This window comes from Typha latifolia, chromosome 7 (genome assembly GCF_019914945.1).
Source record: "Typha latifolia isolate L0001 chromosome 7, TyphaL0001v2, whole genome shotgun sequence".
Taxonomy (NCBI): Eukaryota; Viridiplantae; Streptophyta; class Magnoliopsida; order Poales; family Typhaceae; genus Typha; species Typha latifolia.
The window spans coordinates 466,765-487,007 of record NC_133092.1 but is presented as its reverse complement, the minus strand read 5'-3'; the positions used below and the strand labels follow the sequence as shown (position 1 = coordinate 487,007).

At 38.4% G+C, this 20,243-nt stretch overlaps 1 protein-coding gene across 2 annotated transcripts; it reads right to left on the bottom strand.

Moving 5' to 3' along the window:
* Positions 1-199: 199 nt before the first annotated feature.
* On the bottom strand, positions 200-20,133 carry LOC140791858 (uncharacterized). 2 transcript variants are annotated; one of them, XM_073142546.1, is made up of 28 exons: positions 19,995-20,052; positions 18,847-19,042; positions 18,333-18,761; positions 16,614-18,237; positions 15,775-15,850; positions 14,321-14,443; positions 13,546-13,616; positions 13,362-13,468; positions 12,784-13,266; positions 12,526-12,711; positions 12,104-12,397; positions 10,923-11,552; positions 9,376-9,772; positions 9,108-9,250; positions 8,341-8,511; positions 7,591-7,788; positions 6,806-7,366; positions 6,654-6,713; positions 6,207-6,538; positions 5,574-6,006; positions 4,971-5,438; positions 4,491-4,607; positions 4,275-4,396; positions 3,401-4,166; positions 2,969-3,223; positions 2,704-2,886; positions 1,777-2,115; positions 200-1,328 (listed from the first exon to the last, which is right to left on the bottom strand). In XM_073142546.1, the coding sequence occupies exons 3-28, from the start codon at positions 18,333-18,335 to the stop codon at positions 576-578; spliced, it is 8,895 nt and encodes a 2,964-aa protein (XP_072998647.1). In that variant the 5' UTR covers positions 18,336-18,761; positions 18,847-19,042; positions 19,995-20,052; the 3' UTR covers positions 200-575. The 2 variants fall into 2 exon arrangements, with proteins under 2 accessions (XP_072998647.1, XP_072998646.1); XM_073142545.1 differs by having other exon boundaries at positions 16,614-18,761; positions 19,995-20,133.
* Between the last annotated feature and the right edge of the window lie 110 nt (positions 20,134-20,243).

The window sequence follows — 20,243 nt, the reverse complement described above, 5'->3', positions numbered from 1 at the left end:
TTCCACAAGTGAACAGGGGCATGACAGATTATTCATCCGACTAAATGTAAATAGATGTTAAAAAGAACAAATTTACACATTAAAGAGAAAAAAAATTACTGTAATATGTCAAAGATCTTCCTGTCAAGCTCACAACTTTTGCATCATCGAATTCTAACTTTAATGAAATTACTGTAACCCTTGAGCCTTTTCTCAAATGTAAGAGATAAACAAGAGGGAAATTTCTTTTACGAATGACAAAATTGGAATGTCTATGATATAGACATTTCATAACAAATACAAACAATTAATGTTCTATCGAGTGAGGGCAATCCTAGAAACACCCAACAGAGTTAAAGCCGAAAAGAACGAAAAACCTGGGCCAACATGAAGCTTTAAAACTCACCTCACTTGGCTTTATATCAAAGATCACAATTCATTTCACCATGCATATATATAAGTATAAGGGCAAAAGAATCACAAGAACCTTGTATGCCTAAATGAGATGAGAAATTCCAACACTTCTAACCTCTGAACGATCCAACCAACTTGAGAGACTTGCTTCGGGAAAGTGGAGGGAATTTGCAGATGTTAATTTACATAAGAGGAAGGTATGCGCCACCATGGCCTCTCCTCAAGATGAGGGGACCTGCATTGTCCGGAACCTTGTCTAGCACTTTCCCACAAGCATCGATCACATCCCCAAACCCTGTTGCAATTGTGGCCAGCTGCATCCTCACTCTCAAATCCCTCGTCCTCTTCAGCAGGCTTCTGAAGGACCTTCCTAAATGCTTGACCCACTCAGCAGGCAATCCTCCAGGTGAGAGCCAGACAGAAAAGTGAGACTGGTCTCCCCTGGCAGCAACCTCTGCCCTGTAAAACCTCGCTACCTCGAGGAGTGTTGATGGCTGTAAAGGAACCACAACCACAAACTCAGCTACAAACTGCTCTATTAGGTCTGGCCTTAACATTTGGTTCCACAAGACTGGAGCCCACTCATTGGGCTGGTTTAAGTTGTATGCTTCTGCTACAATGAGGGCCTCCTGAAATCGAGACTGCTCAACGAGAATCCGACGGGCGTTGGTTTCTGAAAGTTCAATCCACTGAAGATCAGGAATTCGGATCTGCAGGGACAAGAGGGAGGCACGAGCACAAGCACGATGAGTCTTGTGCCCAGCATCAATTGTGGAAAGAACTTCAGCTGCCTCAATAAGGTGCCTCATGGCCTCAAGCAAGTCTTCGTTCTGACGATCCTTGTCGCGTCTAGATAGCCAATGTTGCATATATTGCATAGATCGGGACTCTAAGAGTGAGGCTGCCTCATGCTTCATGTCAAAGTGATTATACACCTGCATCATAAGATATATGAGAATTATAGCTTGGGAGAAAAAGAATTGAGACATTTTCCAATCATCATCAGTGATGTATCATTCCTTCACATTTATGCAGTGTATCGGTGCACTCATTCACTTCTAACATATGTAAGGTGTAAAGGTAAGAAAGATTTTATCTCCTTGTATGAAGAAAACTGTATTGCATTGATGCACTGACTTAAATAAGAAAAATGATATTATTTCTAGTTTCTGATAAAAAAAAACAACTCCCTCGCAAGTCATAAATACTCATGTCCACAAAGATTCAACTCCATTCTTGGAGAAATGTACTTAATTCTAGTAAACAGAATAGAGGACTAAGAAAGCAGTCAATGTAAAGAAAGAAATGACCATGGCAACATGTATCGATTAAATTGATGCTGTGACTTGTCAAATAATTAATGATGATGAAAGGTTAACAAACCATAGCAAATGCATCAAGATCATGTGGGTTGAAAAGCTTCAATGATGTAAGAACAGCCATCCGAAAACCTCTGACCGCTGCAGCTGTGCCTGTGGCTGCATCAGCAGCGGAATATTTCTGAAGTAACAGATCCAGCTTGCCATTTTCTATGAGAATATTGAGAATGAAGTTCAAGGCATGAAAATTGCTCACTCCAGTTATCAAGCGAGCCAAACAAGAAAAGTCACCCTCCAGAACATATGATTCTACTCTATTTGCTGCAAGAGTTACAAGAACATCTACTCCATCAAGACAGGCAGAAGACTTGTAAAAATGGTGTGACAATATGAGGAGTTCAACCTGAAATATCATAAAAGTTCCAAGTCATTGCGACATAACAGCTATATTTGCAGTTAATTAAAACTAGGACAGAACTCAGAAGGTATTTCCGTTTAAAACTCAATTACTTGATACTGAGATCACATTTTGGCTCTCGGTTTATCAAAAGACATTGACATAAGAGACCATATTATTTGCTCGTTACAAACCGTACTATATTCAAAAGCAATTCAAACATAAATATTTGCCAATCGGCAAGGACAAACCCAATAAAGCTTGTAAGACAGGTTATTATTTCCAGGCTCTTCCATTTTAAAAACATTCATTGGTAAAATTACCAACCACGCATTAGAAATATCTTTCTTCACATTAAGCGAAATAGTAGTCCATATTTCTTAAGATACTAAATCTCCACTCAAGCCAACTATTGGATTTTCATTATAGAAATGCCAGTTAGCATAGTTTAGAGTACTCTAAATTCTAAAATGAATCCTGATAGTTCAGCCAAGATAAACCTTGACTTCTGTGAAATCTGAAGGAGCTTTCATAACAATCGCATTAACAAAGGGATATATGACTTAAACATCTGAATCAGACAGCATGCACTACCTCGCAAGCATGAGGTATGTCTTGCCCAGTCATCACCAAACGCATCAGTGCGTGGCCAATTTCTGGTTCTGAGGGACAAAGTTCTGCCCATTTCAAGAAGTCACAGAATCTCCATAAAAGAGGAGCAGGACCTTCTTCTTTCTGAGAATCAATGTACCCTCCACGGTGTGCAGCTAACAATCCCTGCGAAGAATAAAACATGTAGGGCAGCAGATAGAATGAAAGCATAACTATGCACAGCAAAAAAGAAGATGCAGAAATATGCCTTCAGGAAAGATTCCGCAAGAATTCGTGCAATACTAGGTGCAGGCATGGTATGAGTCTGCACCAAAAGTTTGGCCTCCTCAAGAGAGTCTTGTGCTTTGAGAGAAAGCAATTGTAGCAATTCAATTGGATCTTTCTCAAATGCCTCAGCAAATGAGAGGCCCAATACTTTTGCAGCTTTAACGACTGCTATTACTCTCCTACAGAGACCACGGCCGCAACCCTGACCACACTGATTAGCTAATGATTCCAGGGCCTGTAAATTGAAACAGTTCAATGAAAAAAGAACTTGATTCATTCACCATTGCATGACTACTCATCAAACCAATAACATATACAAAATAACATAGTTTAAAGAGCACAATTCTATTTTTAAATGAAATTTTTACACAGTAAGTCTCAAGAAACACAACAATTAGCAGATCAACCAGACCTGTGATGGATCAATCATGTTGCTGCTACTTGGAATGTTGAGTGATTGAATAACTGAAAGGACTTCTGGATCAAACACTGACAAGCTAATTTCTCCGCTGCTATTGGATGATGACAAGACCGCAAACTTTAAAGCAACATCAATGAGGAGAAGCTCAAGTGGCACATGTGACGGGGAGAGCTTATGTTGAAGCTGTTTAGCAGCAGTTATCTGCCCAAACTCCAACAAGGAAAGAACAGCCTTTTCCATATCTACAGGCCTAACCTTTTGCTCCCATCCTGAGACAGATGCTTCCATCTTCACACATTCCTCTTGTAGTAGAAAATTTCTAGGTAGTTCACCACTGCTTCTTGAATTATGAGGAGAATTGGGATAATCATCAGAATCATTATTACTGTCTACATTATCACTAACAGGCCGTCTTAATGGAGGATATCCTTTGCTCCTTCGCTTCATTCTTGTACTGCTTGTTGCTGTTACTTGGCTAGTAGATTCTAAGAATTGTGATAGTCGCTGATGTGACTGGTTGTTTTCCCGCATACCATTTCTATCAGTAACTTTCATGCGTGTTGCATTTATATGGTTATCCATTTTTGCAATGATATTTGCTGTCTGGTCTATAATACTGGTGCTATTTCCAACAATCAGACTCTGGATAGAACTAGGTGGTGAAAAGTCACCTTCAACCTTTGACTGAGCTTCTGATTCCACAGCTAAGAGCCATACTCTAGTCTCAATTTCGCGCAGAAGATGCAGAGGATAGACTCTAAAAGTAGGAATGTAGTATGCATAATTATACTTGAAGAACTCAATTCAATGAAGTATAGCGAGACATTTGGAAAATTTAAGAAAAGTAAAGAATAGAGAAACCTACGGAGGGGATTGTGTCATGGTTCCACTTAGCCATTGCAAGGAAAGTAGGAGCATTTCATGGAGTTCTCTCGATGGAATCTCCTTTTCAATTGCCTCTGCATGTTTGAGGAAGAACAATCCCGCCTGAACATACAATAGCTCACATGTCACATCTCCAGCAAAAAGAAAGCCTGAGAAAAGCTATGAAACATATTGACAAAAGCTATAAAATGATGACCTGCAAAGGCGGAAAAGAATATCTCACAAAAAGTGCTTGACAGTGTCCCCATAGAGCAGCTCGCTCTTGTGGGACATCCCATAAGAACTCTTTCCATTCCACCACCATAGCCTCAGCCTGCGGATTTTAAATCATAAAGAAAAAGATAACAAATTCAATCTATGAATGAAAGGATCAGTATCCATATTCCATAACCACATCATTTCTTAGGGGAAAAATAAACTCAATGCATTCAAAAATGCTAACAGGATACATCAATAGTGACTGTCTTCTTTCATTTCTTTTCTTTTTTTGATAAAAATAACTCTCTCAATATAGCAGTAATGTATAACAGCATAAAACAAACTTATGATGCAGATTGTTCATCAACTACAAAGGCATTTGTTTAACTATAAGAACCAAGTCACTCACTTTTATCACCAAAACCAAATGTCTATGACAATCATTACATCAAACACACAATAATATTATGTAGAATACCTGTGATTCAGTAACATGGTGAACAGCAGACTTCCAGGATGCATTACTTGATTCCAGCTGCCTTGCCCAATTACGAGCTTGCTCCCAGCGACCATTCTTCTCTAGCGCTGTTAAAAGAGAAGCATCATCCAGGGTGTCATTCCCTAGGTATACATCTTCATCTTTGCGCAGAGAAGGTTCAGCTAAATTAATTTTCCAATAAAGTCGGCGGAAGTATGCTGAAGAAGTGCCACCATCTGCAAAATCAGCTGCTGCAAGAAGTTTTAACAAGCACCTTTTCTCATATACTGATGGGCATGTCGAAAGCACTGCATCTGCAGCTTTCACAGCTATTGTGGTTATCCATGCTGTTCTAAATGACCCATCTCTTGCCATGTTTATTTGCATAAGAAAAGGTTCTTCCTTTATTCTAGCTGAAAATGATGCGAGATGTGATGAAGCATCGGACAACCGCATTTGAGAAAATGCCTAAATATATGGCATGAAAGAGTAAAGCATATAACTAGTCAAATAAACTGCACTTAAAAATTATATGACAACATCCCACACCTGATAAATTTGCATTGCATTGTTAATCATTTTAAGACTCTAATATCCACCAACCTGAAGAGAACGAATGAACGGGAGAAGGGAACATGATGGCAGAAACATTTCGAAGGCTCTCAGCAAGGGCAGAAATAGGTGCTGTTCACAAAGTACTGCTACCATATTTGACAGGGAAGCAAGCCCTTCATCAGAATCACCCAAAAACAATGGATGTTCAACAATCGACTTCTTTCTTTCGTTCTCAATAACAATTTCTTCAGCAATTAAAGCTGCAGTAGGCTTTGGTGCACTAGAAGCACTAAAGGACCCAGCTAATATGGAGTTCTCCGATGTATGTTCTAAGAACCGCCTGCGCTTTGAGTTCTTTCTATTGTATCGAAATGCAAGGTTTCTGCTTCCAGCTGGTAATGTATTGATGGCTTCAACAGCAGCTCCAACATTTTTAGCTATTTTAGAGGAAATATTGTCAACCTTGATCAAGGATGTCTCCCTGCCAAAAATAAAATGATGAGATTTAGAAAGCAGAACATAAAAATGTTAGAACCAGATGTTATTGTACAAGCTGCATAGCGTAATACAATAGCAAAGTATAACAATGAACAAATCGTAAATACATGTTAAAGCAATATGGCAGCTCACAGTAATATCTAACCAAGGAACTATTAGGAATACATGAACAAATGCTGCTACCTCGCTGCAGTAATCTCAAGCCAAATTGTTAAGCACAAAAGAGGAGACACATCTGGAAAACACGAAGCAACCATTGCCAGCAAAGACCAGCGCATGTCTTTTGCTTTGTTCAGGAGCATACCCCCAGGATTCTTTTGCTTCTCGCACTCTGCTATAATCCCAAAAAGTTCCGTAGAAACACTGTTGTTACCATCAGCCAAGAAAGAAGCTTCACTGCTTCCTGAAGATGATATATTTGGCAAAGAATTAGTTTTCTTTCTGGCTGACTGCATGCTTCTCAGAACAGTCAATATATGGGTCTTAAGTCGTGAATCCTTTATCTCCTTAGCTGCCTGCAAAGTAACCAACATGCAGAAAATCAGAAGAGGATGGATCTAAATAAGAAATATAAAACTTTTGTTCCCATGATCATTTTTATGGTTTGCTTTCAAGGACAACTAAAATTACCACGTGGATGATAGCATCAATTGGGAGTCCACTCAACTGAGCTTCCGTTAAGAAACCAACCTGCCAAAAGCATATGAGACGATCGATAATTTAATTCAGATAAATGATGGTGCCATCAACATTAAAGAAGCAAATGAAAGATAAATGAGTACCCAATCATTGTCATTGGCAAGTAAAGCAAGATACTTTGTACTGATTGGAAGGTGATGCATCTGGCAGAATGCTGTAACTAAGTTCCAGAGCTGACTTGTGTCCTTTTGCTGGGACCGGAAAAGAGACCCATCACCAATGCCACTTACAAGCCAAGAACCACATGTCTTGCCTTCATCCAATGATGGCAAACTTGCTTTTTCCAGATGGTGTAGAACAGTTCTGACAGACTCTGATGGTTGTTTACCTCTTAAAGGTTTAGAAGAAACTTGTTTTTGCTCCAGAATGTGAAGATGATCAAAATGGACATAATCTTCCGCTAGTGCTCGAGCAAGAGAGTTAGTAAAATCATTTCCATGGGATCCATGGAGTGCAGAACCCTTAGGTGAAACACTTTCACAGTGTGCATTTTGTTCAACTGACTTATAGTAAGAAGAAATGCGCTGCAGTGCAGCAATGTCCAGACGAAGCATGTTAGCAGACAGACCACAAAGTTCCAACAGAAAAATGCATGAAGCAACCAAAGTAGAGTCATCGAAGTGCGTAATAGCTAGTGGCAAAACCTGATATTGAAGAGGAGACAAATTCATAAGTAACTATTGGATTAGAAATCAAGCCACTGAAAAATCATAAAAGAATGGATAATTTTGTTCAAAATGATTAAAATATGAGAAGGTTTCTGGTAAATTTATGTTATTAAGGTATTGATAAACTAGGTTGCTGTGAATTATTAATTTCTTGTTTCACAGTGAGACACCAAGGAATCAAGGCAAGATCTTAGTCATACTGATAAAAGAAATGATCCTTCACTTTGAGTCAGAGGTGCGAGAATCAGTTGAACATCTGAATGTGTATTGGGTTGTGTAGATAGTTCTTGCCGTGCATTGGACAATCTTAAATTTGAAGCTCGTAGAAGAAGCAGATGACTGAAAGCAGCTAGTGCTCGGCCACGATGCAAATGATGCTCCACCCTGAATCCTTTCTCCTGAAAAAATAGAGATGTCATAAAATCACGCAAGCATTTGGATAACTTAGAGGGTGAATAAGATCATAAGAAACATTTTAAATCCACAATCAAAATAAAAAGGAAAAGAAGAAAAAGCTAGAAATGGCACACAGACTACTAAAACACTGCATGTGACACTAGAATACTGTATCCCAGCATCTGCAATTCATGTATCAAAACTATTAATTCAAGAGCCAGGAACAGCTGATGAGTGGATGAGAAGAATCGCATTTTTTTAATCTCCAATTCTTTAGAACTCTATCAAACTGTCCATTAGCACTACACTTAAAGATATCTGCACCCCATTTTACGTTCCTCTTTTCACCTAATCCTCTTAAGGTTCTGTTCCTAGCAAGCAAATTCTGTTCATTCTCCTTCTGACAGGCTGACAGCACATCTACTAGTATAAGAGAAGCAATAAATGCTTGAAATTCTGTTCATTCTCCTTCTGACAGGCTGGCAGGCGTGTATATTAAAATTTACTGCTAATATAAGAGAAGCAATAAATTCCTTTGAAATTATGTAACGCACCTCAATTGAAGAATATAGTTCCTCCTCGATGCTTTTCTGAATAGATGCTTCCCAAGATATAGCACTAACCCCACTATTCCCATTTGTATTGCTAATATAATAGTTACTTCTGTCTTGAAAGGATTCTCCAGATGCTATTGTATCTGATAGTGATTGCCATCCAAAAGGACCCTGGCATCCAAAAAGGACCCCGCTAAAACACAAACACAAAAAAGGGAATGGACAGAAGGTAATAGATGATTAATAGTTAGGAACTTGAAAGAAGCATTTTAGGTACAACATTATATTCGATGGTATTTCTGTGGTTTGAATTGGCACCACCACTGCGCCCTAGGCATGTAATATGTCTTTGACATTTTAAATTTGGGGCATAGCAGATTTGGAATTTTAGGAAAATTCTTCAGTCAGTAGTTACCAGGATAAAAGAGGGTGTCTCATTACACAAGGCTCCTGCCAATTCAAGGTCTATAGAGCAAGATGTATCCGGCCATATTATCTGGCACTTTCACTAGTCCATTAGTTTCTCATTTTCTATCATTCAATGCATGTACTCATTTGCTAGTATGATTTAAATTACAAAGTTATGATGTAAGTAGATACATGTAGCCTTCAAACTTACAACTACAAAGAGTGAATCAACATACATATCCTACTATGAAATTGGCAAAAACCCTGGAAGTTATTCTCGGAAATCTTCGTAACAGAATGGCTAGGTAAGATACACTGCAGCCTATAATTTTCATAATGGTCGAGTAAAAGAGATAAACCTGGACAAAGAGTTTAACTAATCTTCTGATAGATTTTGTGAACCAGCACGGGATCATTTGTATCAATGAAGTATCACCTCCGGTAGAGGAGAAAATGCTATAACGCCAGTTCAAATAGTCTGACAATGAGGATTTCCCAAATACTGGAGAAGGGAAGGTTAGTTTCAAACTTGTGCAGCAAGTAAAATATTCAGCCGAGTAACAGAACTTCATATGAATAAATAGAACCTGAAAAATAGAAAATGGAAAGAACAGGGCCTAAGTTTACCATTGTCCGTATTGTAACTTAAAGAACAATAAGCATCAGGCTCCAAGCAAGCAGAAACAAGTGTCCTCCACAATGTAGGAAATTGTTGGAGACCTGGTTTTAAATTCTCCAAGGTGCACTGAGAAGATGAGCTCTGACTTCTATTCACACTTCCACTACATAAACACTTCTGCATTGGGTCTGAAGCATACATTAAAGTAGCCAATGCAGCCATCTCTCCTCTACTTTCAGCCATGTCGTCAACAGTGCTTACTATCTCATCAATCTCCATAACACTGAAATTTCTACTGAGATTCATCTGACGAGACAAATTTGAGCGGGCATTGGAAAATGACGCCTCATACTCACACCCTTTGACCCTCGAAAAAAGCAACCATTTTGCCCACTGGCAGTCCCCCTGAAAAACAATCCATCAGTCAGAAGTCAAATAGTTCAGTTAGAGATTCAGATTTTCTCTTTCTCCTCTTCAGTGTTTGACAGCAAATGCTAAAAAGATAACATGGATCTCAGCAAATTAAGCTTCATATAGTGTGAGTAGCAATAGGGTGGAGCCTGGAGGAAACTACTATGATGTTAGGTTCCACGGAAAGAAAGGGAGTACTGAGCAAAGGGACCACTGAGCAAAGGGATCATCTAATCTTAGGGCACAATGAAAGTTAAAATGTTTTTCTAGTTCAGGAGACTATGGTAAATCAACTATGTGACCATTATAATTATCTTATGTGTGCAGATATAACCATGCAGAATAGTAAACCAGTCATCTTCCTAGTCTCAAATTTGTCTAATTGCTAATGGTTTGAATAACAGAGATATCAAGTAACATTCTGTCGTCAACAATAATTTGAATTAAAATTCTGCAACATTCACAATCTAAAATCATTGATTCCATGACTCATATGAACAAGAAGGAAAATAAAAGTTATTTTCACGAACTTTATACATGAATCTATCAAATGATAAGGAGAAAGACCACTGCATGCCATTGTTTATACTAAAATAAAAGGAAAACAATATTTCAGTTGTCCCTCATAATCAAGGTGATAAATTGGTTAGAATTAAAGAGGGCCTGATTGCTTTATCAGAAACTAGCTGCCCTAAATTATGTTGTTGCTGAATGGCAAGTTTGGAACAACCATCCTATCAGCTATGGAACCACACCTCAACATGCTAAATGAAAGTAACAATCAGGCATATAGATTTCAACAAAATTCATAAAGCAATTCTTTGCACAGCAGGTTACACCTTACCATATAGAAATTCCATCTGATTAATGATATTTTAGCAGTCAAATTTTGTAAAGAAGAGTTGGCATAAAGTAATCGTAAATAACAACTTATTGACAGATGCAGACAGATAAAAACTATTTTTCATATTAATAGATCATTTGAGTACTCTGAACTGACGTACATAACAAAATACACAAGGATGTAGATAAACATAACATATTGAAGAACTCATGAACTATTGTTCAATAGTACATGAAAGTTCTGCAGGAAACATCTCATAGTGAATATCTATCTACACACACTGAATTTTGAGGAACTTACTGCAGCTTCCATTAGCAAGCACAGAGATTCATAATCTTGGACCAAATTATGATGGTCAAGATAAAGGTCCAGAAGGTATGGCAAGTTATATCGTGTACAGTGATGTACAAAAAGTTTATGCACGGCCTCTTTGGTTTCTTTATGATCTCCAGTGTTCAAATCTAAATCAACAGAACTCTTGCAAGATTCATTCTTGACAGATGTCTTAAAAATTAAGCCTGCACAAGCAAGAAGTGGTAGAACCTCAGCAGTACTTTGCCAATATTCTTGTAAGAAGATATACTTCCTTGCCAGTTTCTGCTCAATAAGCATTTTCAGCCATGAAGTGCATGTGCTAGCAGCACGGGATCTAAATATTCTAACATCTGGCACATCCATGACAACAGGTTCCACCTCTTCAGCAGCACATATGTAAATTGAATAATCAGGAATCTTGGTGTCACATTGATCATTGGCAGCAGGATGTGAACCATCCAAATTAATTTTAAGGCTCCCTTCTGACAATAAGGAAGTAGGAATTATATCCAAGAGTTTATAGGCTTCCTCCATGTTATTGTGAGACACGTGATACCCAAACTGGGATTCCCAGGGGATATGAACGTCCATTTGAAAAGGTTGATCAAGAATTACCTGCATTTAAGATTTAGCATATGTGAAATCTTGTGTAGAATTTGCACCTTTGAGAATATGTAGAATAGATTGTAAGTCAGGAATATAATTGAAGAACCAAAGGCACCAATTCATATTGGATACTTGTGTTGTCATAGATTTCCATTTTAACTTAATACTGCAATTGCCAACTGCAAAACTTTATTATGAAGATCTACATAGGCACTATATAGTTCCAGAAACATTACAGAACAGCAACACAAATTTTAAGCTCCACTCCAGTCATAGGATATTAAAACATGAAGATTATTGCTTTCACAATATTAGCATATTGCAAATTATTTATTATTTTTCATTCTGGCAATCAAAACAATTTAACAAGAAGAATATTCTATAATAAATTATACAAATATGTGGATTCATGAACCTACAGACTTCTTTATCCTTTTTTCTTTTCTATCATGAACCTATACCCTTATAACTTAGGATTAAGGCAATTGTCACAACTGTACATCTTAATTCTAATGATGGGAATTCAAATAGTTGTTGCAGAAAGATAGCTAATAACTTACACGATCGACAGTTCTTTCGTCCCAAGCATCAGACCACACAGCAGCACAAGCCCAATACCCAGCATAATTGGTGTCTTCACACAAATTAGCAGAAGCAGGCCCACTATCAACATTTGCCCAACAACCAATAACAGCTCCATCAATATCATCGCATTCAATAATATGACCGCTAAGAACATGAAAAGTCAATGTTGGATTATCTGCTTCAGACAAAGTATCAGTTGAAGCAGCTTCCTGAATGGTTTTCTGTCTTCGAAGAAATGTCCTCCAGAAACTGCTGCTCGGATACAACCTCTTCGCCACAGAAGACAAATAATATTGGTTGTTATGAAACAGAAGGCATCATCAAAGTGAGACTGTAAAACTACCTCAACAATTAACATAATTGATATAAACACAATAAATAAGGAACACGAGTAAACCTCAATGAGAGAAATTATCTCCAATGTCTTCCACTCATGTGATCTCAGATATCCATGTTTCTTCATTTCGTCCACAATCTGTGCCCTAAGCGATCTCCTAAGAGTACCAAACAATAATTGTCTTAGGACTGTCTCAATATCATCTCCAAGTCGCTCCAGCGTTACCACTGCTAGCCCGCTTTCACCCTGTCAATCACATGTGTTAGACCATAACAGGCATTGTAATCAAGTTCTTCTAAAGACAGAGAAACACCTAACCTTTATAAACAAATCATAAGCAATAGCTCTTCCAATTTCACGAACTTCACTAAACATATCTTGAGATTCCTTGTCAGAAACTAATTCCTTCTGACGCAGAAGGTGCAGCTGAAGAACGGCTAAAGGGAGACGTCCAGAGTTTAGAGCATCTTTAACGACAGTTTCTAGGTCAAAATTATCTATTTCCCAACGTCTAATCATATCTTTGCTATTTTCGAAAGTAATAAGCTTCCTCGGAGCAGATACTGCCTCATTTTCATCGAAATCATGAAAATTGGCTGATGTGGCTGGTGCTAAAACCAGTTGGCCAGGATGATCAGATGTCAACTCAGGTGCATTGGGTTCCGATTGTTGCTTATAATGAGGTTCTAGAACATCCAACTGCCCTGACGAAGCAGTATCTGGTATAAAAATTGGAAGTGTAGAATCATCCTGCAACTCCTCTGTTTCCACCATATTCCTTGCATCCCTATTATCTGGCAGCTACAAAACAACATCAAAAACACCACAATCACAAATAAAATCTAAATACTAAAAATACAAAGTGTAAACAATCTCAGGCAGACTTAAAATCATACCACATGAACAAGCTTTTTGCTTTTTGCAGCCATTCGGTTCTGAAGATTTCTGATAACTTCCAAGAAGTAAGCCATCTCATAAAGCCTTCTTAAATTATTAGCCCCATCTAAATAATTAAGTAACAAACCGACCTCATGTAAGAGTTTAGGAAAATCTTCCAAAAAAATGCTAACACTAATTTACCTTTCTTATGCTTTAGTATCCCATATCTTTGAATCATTTTGGTTGCAAAGCGAGCAGCTAGAGACATTAACCTGCATTTATGCTATATGAATTAAACATTACGAAGAAACCAATGCATAGAAGTAGCTGTTCTCATTGATAACTTTGGAAATTTTTGAGCTACTTGATGTTTCAGATATCCACAGTAGGCAGCTTATCCTCACTAAAAATATGAAGCAATAATGAACACAAAACATATACTGCACAAAGCCAGAGGTTACATACATAAGGAAAGAGCAAAAAATAAATGAACTCTTAATGCTTACATATGAAGAAGAGGGGATGCACTATCTCAACCCTAGACTTTCACCAATGTTCCAGATAAGGACTCATTAGAGATACTTCTCAATGTTGTGTTCCAACATGCTCTCGACATGGCATATGCTGAGGGTCAGCAATCCATGTTCAAAATTCCAGATAACCAAGGGCAAAGCCAAACCTTATTGAGAGGATACAACATAAATATAATTATATGAGATCCACCTTAAAATTTGCAATTTTGAAAAGGGGTAGGGGAACATTGCCCCCCTTGGCTCTATGAGGCTCTGCTACTGGGGATACTTACATTATTATATAAGCATGAAAGATCATTGTGATGCTAGATATAGACACACTCCTTATAGAGTCACTGTAATTATTAAAGATAGAATTGTTTTTTAAAAACATTAAGCACCAATTAACTCCCAGATAATTGTCTTTTGTAAAAACCAACACGTGTCTTTGAACCAAAGTATACCTGGATGCCAATGTAACTTCACTGTCACGTCCACTTCGGCAAAAGATCTGATAGACAGATGTAAATAACAGTTGCAAGATGCCTTCTTCAGCTAGATTGATGTCAACAAGCATATTCAAAGATCTGTGCAATGCATTGAGATTACAGATTCAGACACAGAAAGAATATAAAACATATGAAACTTGAAAATCAAGATGTAACCAATGCTGTTGTTGCACAATATAACAGAACTATGTTTTGTGGAGATCTTAAATAGTAGACTTCTTTACACAAAAGCAAGGATCTTTTTTTTTTCTTTTCCGAGAGGTAGTTGAACAAGCAGAAAGTCAACAGAAATGATCAACAGAAAGACAAAAGAAAAAGAAGTGCTATTTTATGTGTCTGTTCTAAATTCGAATAGTAGTCATCACAAGGAATATAGTAAAGATTGAAGACAGGCCACCATTTATTCCTGACCTCAATAGAAAATTAGTAACTTCTGAAACAGAACTAGTAGATCAGGTTGAGATCAATCACTCAAAGGTAGACTATGTGGTCTATCTTCAAATAATGATCCCTAATTGGTTAACCCCGCCATTCTCCCCTTTCTATGTATACCCTTGAAAATAGGGAAATCATTTTTCTGATATTCTAATCTTACAATTGAGGTGTATTTATCATCTCTCATCCAACATAGATCAAGAATATCTGATGGAGTTCTAGGCACGATTCTTGGTGCTATCATGTTTTTATCTTGAAAACAGGTGAGAAAAGGGAAAAGGAGCTGATCTGTCAAGCAAAAACCTTACAATTTGGTAATCTAGAGAGCAAATAATCCTTCCTCTCTCCTGTCCCTTCCCTTTCTCCATCAACCTAAGGTTCTCTCTTCTACATCTAATGTGTGTTTAGCAGGACCTGTTCAAATAGCTTGAGTCTAACCCAAGTCCCAAACCCAACATCAGGAAGCACTGAGGCACATAGTGTCAGTCCAATCCAACTGTGGACCCATGTCAAGAAGTGGTTGATATGAGACAATACAGCACATTTCAACTATGTCGCTCAACATGGACCTGCAACCTTTTTTCCTCATCAATGTCCATTTTAGAGTTCTCCAGCATCCTTTAATAAGCAAGTTCAGAGTCTATAACCAAGCTGCTTGACATAGATTTTAATCATTGCCAACTTTCCATAATCAGGATTGACGTTCAGGATATTATCGAATAAGAATCAAAAACTGAAAACAGACCAAGAGCTAGCAAACACAGCCGAAAAATAACTAATCAGATGTCAGCATACAACTCCCACTGACAAATTCTCTTTGAAGTGCAGGAAAATGATGATGCAGTGCCTGATAAGAATGGCTAAATCAACTCCAAGTTCAGAAGAACGAATAAAGTATGCAGATACAAGTTCTAATTCTTTTCAGAACAAAAGAATGATATTGACAATAACAAGGAGAAAGTTAAGAACCTTACGCTTCTATTTCATCAGATTTTAAGTACTGCAAAGCCAACTGCATCTGGCGTAACCTAGCAATTTTCAGGCCCCATCCTGCCATAACATTGACTCTTCACATAAGTGTGGAAAAGCATATATCAGAAGTATGCAATATTTCCAGGTAGATTAATGACTGAGTGAGCCCAAATAGTTCAGAGTAAAACACTTGCATCACTCGGTATCTAATTCATTTTATATTTCATCTTTGGGTAACTACTAACTAGCCTTAGTATCTTCAGTAATCAGAATATGCACCACCATCAACCCCCAGACACTAAGGGTATTTTAATACTAAGGAACCAGCAAACAATGGTTGCTTAATTACTGTAACTAGTTGGGCAAGAACAAAAATATCTGTAACTGCAACAGCAAACTGCAAGCTGTGCAAAAGTACATACTGCGCAGATACATATGGCCTCATTAAGACTGGTTCGTGAATAAAATCTACTTACATAGCAATTACTTTGTATTTTCATTAACCAGTGCCAGATTATTTGCCAAAGAGAGAAGCCATCCTAGTCAGCAAACAAAAGTAGCACTAGAAATTTAATTATTAGTTGCCCTAGAAAATGTCATCGACCACACTAGAAATTTAATTATTAGTTGCCCTACAAAATGCCATCGACCAGAGAGGATGAAATGAAGTCTAGTGGTCACTTTGTTCAAATATGCTCCTTCCTTTTCAAAGTGGACATGTCAGGAGCCCAGAAACTGCCTTCTTTCATTAGTAGAATGTAAAGCAACCACAATGAACCCCAGAAAAGAAAGACACATGAATAGTCAGAGCTACAACTATTGACCAACTTTGCACACTTACCATTCAGCACACAAAAATGAGCTGCTTCTTCAGGACCTTCAAATAATAGAACTCTATCCAAAACCTCTATTTGCCAAGGACACCATTTTTCACCAGATCTATTTACTGACAACAAATCTTTAACCTGATTTGCACTGTCAGTAGCAATACTTGGCTGCCAATACCTGATGACATCAACTGGAAAAACACTAGATGAAACTGAAACTGATGGAAGAACAACAAAAAGCCCATCTTGAGTAATCAAGTACAAACATCCCTGGAAAGAGCATCCAATTGATTCTCCAAAGAAAGCAGATTCTTTTGCAGAATAGCACCTTTTGTTCTGCCAATAGGCAGTGAGATCTTCCTCATCAAGAAGAGTAGAAGCGATGAGTAACTCAGTGTGAACAATCTTGTAACCCTTCCTTTCATTAACTTTGCAATTTTTGACAAGCCTTGTGATTCCAAAGGGTGAAAAACAAATAAAATCCTCTTTCTTTAATCTGTATACAGGAAGAAATACTCTACGCAAAGGATTAGAATGCATTTCTGATTTTGATTGAGAATTTGTCCAACCTTTTACCTGTGAAGTGGTACTAAAACTGCTTACATGGTCGTCTAAACTATTTCCTTCACGCCCAAAATGTTGCTTTCTTCTTTTCTGAGGTTTAGTGCCCCAAATACTATTCATAACTGAAATTTCATCACCAGATTTGACTGAATTATGTGATTCTTGATCACTGGGAAGCTTAGTAGATAACCCTAGTCCACCTATCTCCTGGCCAGCAAGTTTCCAACTAACCAGTATTCCATTATCAGAAAGCATGGAAGAGGGCACAGATTTATCAAGTGCATAATGTTTTCCAGATATGATGTCAGTAGCACATATTACATAGACAATTCCATCTTCGTCAATTATTGCTAAAAGCAAAGATTGTGAAGTCACCATCAATCTCTTAAAGGTTTTAGTGCCAATAAGATCTCTCACACAAGTTTTATTTATATTAACTTTGTTGCTTTGATCAATTTTGGCATCAAAATCTGCCATAACAGATGTAATTCTTGTTAACGGTAATTTCAGATTTATTCTGCAGCTTTGTAGAACATCAAAATGGGCCAAAAGGTTACCAGAACTTAAATCCCAAATGCCAATCAAACCTGATGCGGCAAGACAAACAAGAAAGTTGTCGGAAAATTGAAAGTCTACCCATTCTGGACTAGGACCCGGACCAGGATAGAGATCCTCAAGATTTACTGAAAAACTCCACTCGAACCCCCACCGGTCTATCATGATAACGACCACCAAAATCTTGCTTGAATTTTCTAGATGATTTTCCATGTCTTTGATCAATGCATTTTCTGGAAAAGTCAGAACCAACCCAATCAAGCGATGTGAAGAGCTAGAGAACACTCTCAAGCACTTAAAAGAATTGCCCAAATTATCCGCTTCATGACTGTTTGATGTTTCAGAAACAGGCATCTGATCCCCAAATTCTTCTGAAGCCCCAACATTCTCTTTTCCCATCTTGATATGGCCAGTACTGGCAAGAGAATCCAAAAATAACAAAGTGCTATCATTAATGCTGAATGATACAGCCTCTGCAGATTGGGGGAATGATGATTTTGCAGGGAATCTAGCTAGCCACTTACCATCAGAAAAAATGGTATCAATTTCAGTAAAGAAAGTCCTAAACCAATTTTTTGAACTGGTTTTCAGGGAAGAAATGTACGTAGACTCACCATCAGCTTCTGATCTTCCAACGGTGGGGCCCCATTCTACCCATTTCCCACGCATCTCTCTGACTTCAGGCTTAGTCCTTTTTTTATCTTTTTGAGGACAGCGGAAAGCATGAATCGTGATGCCATAATCACCGGATACAACAAGTAGTTCATTAAAACCAGAATCCTCGAGTTGACCATAAGCATCACCACAGACTCCCCAAGCCAAAGACTTCACACCAGAAATAACAGGACAATACTCAAACGCTGAGGAACAACTTCTATCCGGAGGAGTATCTGATTCAACTTTTGAGGGTTTAGTTCTGCTCATAATGTCCTCTAACAAGTCGGATGGGCATGAAGTTGCTTGCTCTGGAGAACATGGCTCTTGACCTTCAGAAGAAAACCTGCCTGAGTCAGCCTTATTCATCAACCTGCAGGTTTCTTTTCCTGGAAAGGAAGGCACATAATCAGTAACAGGCGTGAATTGCCCAGTAGCAGGACGAGAGGGTAAAAGAGACTTTGCGACAAATACCAGCAATAAGGGAAAGCAACATGGCTTCACACTGCTCAGAAAGCAACAGAAGCAGCTGCCTTGTTGGGGAGATATAAGCTTCACGAAATTCTGATAAATCAGGTTGAAATCGCAAGTGCTGCCATTTTTGTAACTGCAGTATGGCAGGACCGTCTTCAACTGTACAAGAGATAGGCATAACCATCGCTTGATTCGCCTGCAAGAAGTACCAGTGAAGTTGGAGGTCATTTATTATAATATGTTAAAATAGGTCTACAAGACTCAAAAATTCCTGCTAAATTCAGTATGTTTGAAGATGAATCTTGTTAGTTATTAGCACCGTACAGGATTTTGCCAGTAAGCAATAGTCAACTTCAATGACAAGCCCCGACCCTCAACGAAATACACTCTCAGGCACAAATAAATGGAAAGGAGGTTAAAGAAAACTAAGTCCAAGAAAGAAAATAACTAACAAAATTAAGGTTAAGAATGGCCTGTGCAATAATGGGACAGTGCCTGATAACATAAAGCAGAAGGAGGTCACATAGGGACTCATTTGCTCAAATATAGCATCAGCTCACTTCCATTGCACTTCAAGTTCTTCCTAAAGCCATTATCCATAGGCTGACAATCATGACTAGGTCCTAAGATCACCTCTCAAGAACTATATGTTTTTGCACACCGGCTGATAGGGAAATGCTATGTATCAAGTCGTGTAGATACCAAACACAATTACTGCAAGAAGCCCTAACTGATCTTCTATGGCAGTTTTCATAAATGAGCAACAGATATAACATTACAAGAACATCCCAGAAACCAGTGGGAGTATCAAGAAGTGCCATGAAATTGATGTCAATAAAGTTAAGCAGATGAAACCCACAATCTTGCCCAATGGACAACAAAATCGTGAATTAAACGACAATTCCCGATCCAACAAACTAGCTGCTGGACTCCATAGAACCATGAAGTCCACCCACGAAAGTTCACGAACTCGATGAGACCTTATTGGGGGAGTAATCGATGATTCCTTTATGGGATTCGAGCCCGTATCACACGACTTTGAGACCTATATGCGGCTGTAACCGCCAATTCGCTGGATTACTTGTTACAATTCTTGTCAAGATTTAGAAAGTGGATCGTTCTAAAGGAGGGTAGAGGGGGAGTCTTACCTCCGAAGCCGATCAAGAAGCCGCCCCCGACGAGATGAGACTACGAACTAACTGGACCTCGTCGCCAATCTTGGCAAGCCTTGTAGCTCTGGTCTAGCTTCGGGCACGTTCGAGACGCACGTGCTATCACGTGATACAAGAGAAGTGACCTGGCAATATAGAAAAAGGAGAGAGCATAGAAGTTTTAATATGCCGATGCCGCATCGGCCGCACCTGCGGACAACTTGGGGTTATCCTGTCCGTCCAAAC

What these genes read in the sequence shown, in the direction of transcription:
- LOC140791858 (XM_073142545.1), bottom strand. Translation starts at nt 19,030, where the DNA reads ATGGTTATGCCTATCTCTTGTACAGTTGAAGACGGTCCTGCCATACTG. An exon ending in AAGTTACAATACGGACAATG is followed by an intron (nt 9,251 to 9,375) that starts GTAAACTTAGGC and finishes TCCCTTCTCCAG; the next exon opens with TATTTGGGAAATCCTCATTG. An exon ending in ATTCTTTTCCGCCTTTGCAG is followed by an intron (nt 4,397 to 4,490) that starts GTCATCATTTTA and finishes TTGTATGTTCAG; the next exon opens with GCGGGATTGTTCTTCCTCAA.